The following is a 7076-nucleotide window of genomic DNA, read 5'->3' on the forward strand; positions in this document are numbered from 1 at the left end:
GATAACAGAGGACGAGATGGTTGGATGGCATCACAGGCTCTATGGACATGAGTTTGAGCAAGCTCTGGGAGATGACAAAGGACAGGGAAGTCTGGCGTGCTGCAGTCCATGGGGTCACAACTGAGGGACTGAACAACAAAAGTAGAAATAAAGATTCCCATACGGACATGCGTATTATTATTTGGGTATGGATATGGATACCTACCCCAAGAAAGATGTTTCAGACTATCTCAAAACTCTCTGATTCTGGTTGGAAGAGTTAAGTTTACAATTTTACTTTTTGTATTGTTGGAACTCAAATTTGAAGATTTTGTCTGAAAATCTTTATGTGACATAAGAAAGAACTTAAAGAATAAAAGCTGAGTCATTTGCAAGGGGCTTTTGCAAACTTGCGACTTTTGACTTTAAAACTCTGTACCACCAACACTGGCAATAAAAGAACTGTGTGCTATCTTATAACCACTACAGGGCTGTGAGAGCTGACTTTCTCAAATATCTCTGTGGTGTTTTTACTTTATGCTTCATCTAGATCTGAAACAAGACCATCTTGAATATAGAGCACTAAAACTGAGGGCTACGGCTCAACGGATTCCAGAAAACAAAAACTAATATGGCGAAGAAATGAAACAGAAGCAAATTATTCCAATCACATAAATTAAAATGATCTTATCTGTATTTTGTTACGATCCCGCTAGAAAGCGTTGAGGCAGACATCTCAACATAATGCAAGATCATTGAGCAGCACTTGGAAAAAAGTTTGTTTCTGCATTGTTTTCCTCTCAGGAGACATGTGAGGTTAAAGAAAATTATCCCCACAGTTAAATAAAATTACTGTGTAATATGAGAAAAAAACCCAGAAATTCTATTTTCTGAGGGTTTGTTTAATCCTATTACAATATTATTCTTATGTGTGCCTGAGCAGCACTTGTTACAGACTGAGAAGACTTTAGAAAAAAGATATGAAAATTGCATGAGAACTTCTGATGTTCTTACACTGGTCTAAACAGTAGAATCTAATGGACCCACTTGTAGAAGGAAAGACTTTCTGAAGATAAGATACACCGACCATTATTAACATATTAACAGCAACAACCTGTAGACCGGATGTAGTTTGAGATGTTGTCATCCTAGCTAAGCTCCTGAACTCTGTCAGAAAGATTAGAAACACAGGCAGCCTTAAATATTTTCATCATCTTCCCACATTACACACAATGTGAGAAGTGAATATGCATAAATAACTCGGCAGTAAAAGATCTTATCCTTATCCGGAAGGTATTAGCAAATGTCTCAGGAACACCATTCTTTCACTTGAGAATAAAGAATAGCTTGGATATAGAACTGACATCAATAATTAGGGTTTAAATAATTCAAAGCATGTTATTTCAATGAAAAATAATATATACATATGTAAATATATATATATCACTATTAAAAAGTTATAACTTTTTTTAACTTGTCAATCTTTGAATAGTAGAATTGATTTTGGTAGTAAAATTCATATTAGGAGGATAAAATATTAATTGATAGCAGCAATGCTGTGCTGGGCTTATATGGGTTTTCACTCAGGAGACAAATGAGCAAAGTGGCTCACTGGGAAATGTAAATGAAACACTTTTGCAAATTAAGTGTTCAAAGCACATTTTTGCTAAGCATTCATTAACTCAATTTTAAATCAAAAGCTTACCCATTTTTTATCATAATCAATAACTCAGCTCCACCCGCACATCTCCTAACTAATGAGGCACATACATATTTCTCTCACAAATCAGGGTACTCCTCCAGAGGATGGAATTACTAATGACATTAAGGCGTGGTAAACTTGACAACCAAAACAGCAACCTGTATTATCACGCTGCAGTAGAGAGAGCCCTAATTTCCCACCTTAGAAGTACATTTAACCCATAATATCACCCTAAACTCAAATAAATTTCAGATAGAAAGATAATGGCACAATATCCTTCCTTTCCAATGTCAAATATCTGGGTAAATAGAAACGAACTGTCCAGTGCTAGGGTGCTCCATGTCAAGCATGCATATTTTAAAACTTTTCGCTTATTTTAAGCCCTCTCAACTCTGCAACGTCTGTATCCAATTCTGAACCAGACCTGACCAACGGCACAGATGGGAGCGACCACTTTACCTTCTGAAAAATCAATCAGTCCCAGCAAATGAAGCAGCTTCAGAGATGCACATATAATCACAACAATACCCACTGTTTGCAGGCCTTCCGACTCCCACTCAAGAGTCAACATCCTTCAAGCAGGTAGAGGCATCCCAGCCTCCGAACTCCTTCGGAATGGAGGGAGTTAATTAGAAAATCCGAGTAATATCTCGCTTGGAACAAAGACTCGCAAGGGGGAAAAGTGAGCAGCTCCTCAAAGATGCACCGGGCAAAGCAGCGGCCCCCCGGGGTGAGGACCGACCTGGGCTAAAGTCCAGGCTCTCATACTGATGCTGGCATTTGCCTGGTGGTGTCCCTCCACCACAACCCGCCGTCCCCGGGACTCTGCGCGGCAGCCAGCGAGTACTTGGACTTCAGAGCTGCGACGGAAAGATCTGTTGGAGAACTGGAGACTTTGCAGTGTCCGTGGAGAGAAGGGACACTCCTAGGAAACTTGCCCGGGAGAGCACAGCGGCGCTCCGTGCGCTGACGCCGCAACCCCGGGCTGGGTGGGTAGAGCTGTCTGCGCGCTAGTTTGCTGCCTGGGAAGCTTGCGAATGTCCCCCTTTCCCCAGAGCAGCTGCTCTCTCTTCCCTGAGCTTGCTCCGCGAGGCAGCTCGACCCGCTCACTCTCGGGATGCTAGGAAAAATTCAATTTTGGTGGCTGGTGTCTATAGCCTCTTTAAAAAGCCCCCTGCGGAAGCCCAGGGGCAGCTTTTCTAGAGAGAAAAGTGAAGAGGCAAAAATATTCATAATTCAGTGGCTTTTTTCAAGCGGGAGCGTCCAAGCCGCCGCCCACCTGCCACTCCACTGGGGCTGTTCTGGTCCCTGCTGACACATGATTGAGAGCATTATTAGGGAGATTGATTTAGTCCTCATATTTACAAAAGTGGATGGTGGTGGGGTGGGGTGCGGCAGAGCAGGACCTGGGAAAAACACTGCTGTTCAGTAACTGCCCCCTGGAGGGTGAGCGCTACTATTATCCTTAAATTTTTGCTTTAGCCTGTCTCAAAGCAAAGTTTCACAAACTTCCCTGATGATAAACGTTACTCGGGTGCCTCTGATTCCGAAGATGCTGGAGCTTATGTTCTTAAACTAGAAGTCAGGTGATTCTTATCCTCAGTTAAGCGTGGGTCGCGCTTGTCCTGAAAGATCCCAAGGGGCGTTCTATTCCGAACCACACCTAGCAGCCTAGGCAGCTTTGGGGGCACGGATTCTGGGCCATGTCTGAACCACACCAGCTTAGTCACTCTGCGGGTTATCTCCCTTGTGCTGAAACCCAGCCCAAGAGTGGTGGTGAAAAGAATCAACTGGGACTCTGTGTGTGAAAGGATTTTTAGCCTCTGAAACTCACTAGGAGACATAAGGGGCTTATGAGTAATGCCTGAGGCCCCAGGTAACATTTCCTGGTTCTGCTGCTTCTTGCTGTGTGGTATTTTGCAAGACACTTAACCACTCTGAAAACAGTTCTTTTTCTGTGAAGTTGTGCTTATGATACGTCAATGCTTTATTTAAAGTTTTCTATTTAAAGGGAACTCTGGGAACTTAGATTGGAGAAGGAAATGGCAACCCACTCCAGTGTTCTTGCCTGGAGAATCCCAGGGACGGGGGAGCCTGGTGGGCTGCCATCTGTGGGGTCGTACAGAGTTGGATACGACTGAAGCGACTTAGCAGCAGCAGCTGGGAACTTAGAATGGTCATGATAACAATACTACTACTTACTGAGCATTTATTATGTGTTCCTCCATATTGCAGCTGTAGGATCTTAGCTCCCTGACCAGACCAGTGATTAAACCCATGTCCCCTGCAGTGGAAGCTCAGAATGGTAACCACTGGACCACCAGGGAAATCTCAATCTGTATTAGTTCATTAACTCAGCCCTACATCTCTATGTGGGCTTTTCAAGTGGTGTTAGTGGTAAAGAACCCACCTGCCAGTGCAGCTAATTGTAGGAGACATGGGTTTGATCCCTGGGTGGGGAAGATTCCTTGGAAGAGGGCATGGCAACTCACTCTAGTATTCCTGCCTGGAGAATCCCATGGATGGAGAAGGCTGGCCGGCTATGGTCCATAGGGTTGCAAAGAGTCAGACATGACTGAAGTGACTTCATGCACACACGCACAGCTCTGTGTGGTAGGTATTATGGTCATCTTCATTTTACAGGCGAGGAACTGGAAGCATAAAGAGGTCAGCTTGGCAAACCTGGGGGTGCACTGTTTGGTAGGCAATGAGCATTCATTCTTTCCTTCAGTTATTCTTTAACATTTATTAAGCTGCTACTCTGAGCTATGAGGAGGTCATGGCAACCTACTCCAGTATTCTGGCCTGGAAAATTCCCATGGACAGAGGAGCCTGGTGGGCTGCAGTCCATGTGGTTGCAAAGAATCAGACATGGCTGAGCGACTAAGGACAGCACTGAGCTATGGATGATATGTGAATAATAAAATGAGAAATAAAGTCCAATCCTATCCTTTGGGGACTTACAGGTTAACAGAGGAGCCAGGCATGAAATGTGATCCATAAATGTTCTCTCCCTTGAGTAGATATCTTTGAAGATACAGTGGGAGCACAAGAAGGGAAAGTCAGCTCCCCCTGGGGAAAGGTGGCTGGTAGTAACAGGACAAAGACTTTATGGAAGAGGTAAGGATCAATGATGGTAGCTTTCATCATTACTGGAAATAATAGATCACAGACAAGCTTCAAGTTAAGTAGGCTTGGGTTAAATCCTGATTCTGTCACTTGCTTGCTCTGTGAGTTGGGGGAAACTGCTCCATCTCTGAGTCTCAGTTTTCTAAATCCAGGATGGGGATGCAGCTGCCACTGTCATGGCTGACATGAGAGTTAAGAGAACATGGAGAGCTGAGCCTAGCTGCTGGTGCTCCCCTGCTCAGCACAGGGGAGTTGTGGGATTATGGCAGACGTGCCAGCTCTTTAGAGGCTCTGCTGGGTCTAGATGGATGAGATGACTTTGCTCTTCTCTGGTCGTCCTGCTCCTAAGTCTAGTTCCAGTCTTTTTCCTATAAAGACTTTTGAACATCCCAGCCCACAGGGCTATTTTTCTCCTCTGGATTCCAGGAATATAACTGGTACACACAACTTTAGGTCATTAATACTGGCTCTGAAAACAGTGCTTTTTGTTATGCATAGTATGCTTATAGGAGATGTTCTATCAATCTGCCCAACCATTTATCCATCTAAACAGGTTACAGTTGTGTCACCAAGCCAGTGAAGAAGCAGTTCTCAGAAGTTGATGAGAAAATAAATGTTTTAAGTAACCATCCTCTGAAATTCCTGCCAACATATAGCTAGCTATAGGAAGTCAAAAATTTTTAAAAAAGCTGCAAAAATTAATTAGGTCAGTCAAACTATAACTATAATTTTTAATCCTATACAATACCATATTACAGTTGAAAAAAAAAAACTGAGGTACAGAGGGGTTAAATGATTTAGTCAAGACCACATAGCTAGAAAGTAATTGATCTAGAGTTTGAATATCCTTTTGTCTGACCTGCATGCATGCTCAGTCACTCAGTTGTGTCTGACTCTTTGCAACCCCACGGATTGTAGCCCACCAACCTCCTCTGTCCATGGAATTTCCTAGACAAGAATATTGGAGGGGGTTGCTATTTCTTCTTCCAGGGGATCTTCCCAACCCAGGGATTAAACTCGAGTCTCCTGCATCTCTTGCCTTGGCAGGTGGATTCTTTATCACTGAGCCACTTGGGAATCCCTTAGTCTGACACTCGAATTTATTATTCTCCCTCTACACCCTTCAGTAGATTTTAACAAGTATTTGTCAATTGACCTTTTGATTTATAGAGTTAGGCAAAGTATTTTTATATTGCCATATCTCATTTTCTAGGAAAGAAATCTCAACCTTGCTTGAAATTGAGATAAAGCACCATGGGTTTGACTTTGTTAATTTCAGGCAGTATTTCCCTTTAGGACAATGATATCCTTAGTGTAGGATTCATCAGCTGAGAGTCTTGGAGGCCCATCCCTTTCCTCTCTACAGTGGTTACATTTGTCATTTGGTTTTCTGAACTCTTTTTGTTGGTTCCAGCTATAGGATCCTGCAGCTCTCAAAGAATACAATGGTTCTTTCACATGCAGCCCCCAGTGCAGGATTTGTAAGATAACAGCACCATTGAAGAGTTTCATTCTTCATCTGAGAAATCTTGTTTCTCTAGGGGCATTTTGGAAAAGAATAGTTGATTGCATATTATTTAAAAAAAAAAACAACTCCAGATTAGGGTCTATCATTTTGTTACAGTAATTTTTCAGCCCCAACCCATGCTATTATATTAGAATATGCTCTGGCTTTCCCCCTCCATTCCCAGGCTCACTCCTTTCTTTACATTGTAAGGAGTATCTAGCATGGGCCTCCCTGGTGGCTCAGCCATAAAGAATCCGTCTGCCGATGCAGGAGACGTAGGTTCGATCCCTGGGTTTGGAAAGATCTCCTGGAGAATGAAATAGCTACCCACTCAAGTATTCTTGCCTGGAAAATTCCATAGACAAAGGAGCCTGGCAGGCTATAGTCCATGGGGTCGCAAGAGTTGGACATTAGCAACTAAACCACTGCCACCACATCCAGAATAAGAAAGGAATACCAAAGGATTAAACTAACATTTCACACCCAGTTACTCTAAGCTAGGCACCATAGTATGTACTTTACATGTATAAATTAATTTATTCTTACCACAAACCAGTTAGATATTGTATCCCTGTTTCAAAGAAAAATAAAAACCAAGGCTTGTTGAGATTATGTTATTTCCACAAAGTCACATTTAATAAGGGGGGATATTGAGGATTTATGTTTGATATACCCCAAAAACTAATAGCCACTAGCATTTATGGACAACTTATAAATGTTAGACACTATTCTAAAATTTTTACACATATTAACCAATAT

At 42.5% G+C, this 7076-nt stretch overlaps 1 protein-coding gene across 1 annotated transcript in view; it reads right to left on the reverse strand.

Annotated features, from left to right (window-relative positions):
* KCNIP4 (potassium voltage-gated channel interacting protein 4) overlaps window positions 1–2252 on the reverse strand; it is a 242555-nt gene extending 240303 nt beyond the window's left edge. Inside the window, exon 1 of the mRNA XM_068975025.1 lies at window positions 2141–2252. Coding sequence (XP_068831126.1) covers window positions 2141–2252 — 112 coding nt within the window. The remainder of the gene's footprint in view (window positions 1–2140) is intronic.
* Window positions 2253–7076: the final 4824 nt, after the last annotated feature.

The sequence above is a fragment of the Capricornis sumatraensis genome, chromosome 7 (genome assembly GCF_032405125.1).
Source record: "Capricornis sumatraensis isolate serow.1 chromosome 7, serow.2, whole genome shotgun sequence".
Lineage (NCBI taxonomy): Eukaryota > Metazoa > Chordata > Mammalia > Artiodactyla > Bovidae > Capricornis > Capricornis sumatraensis.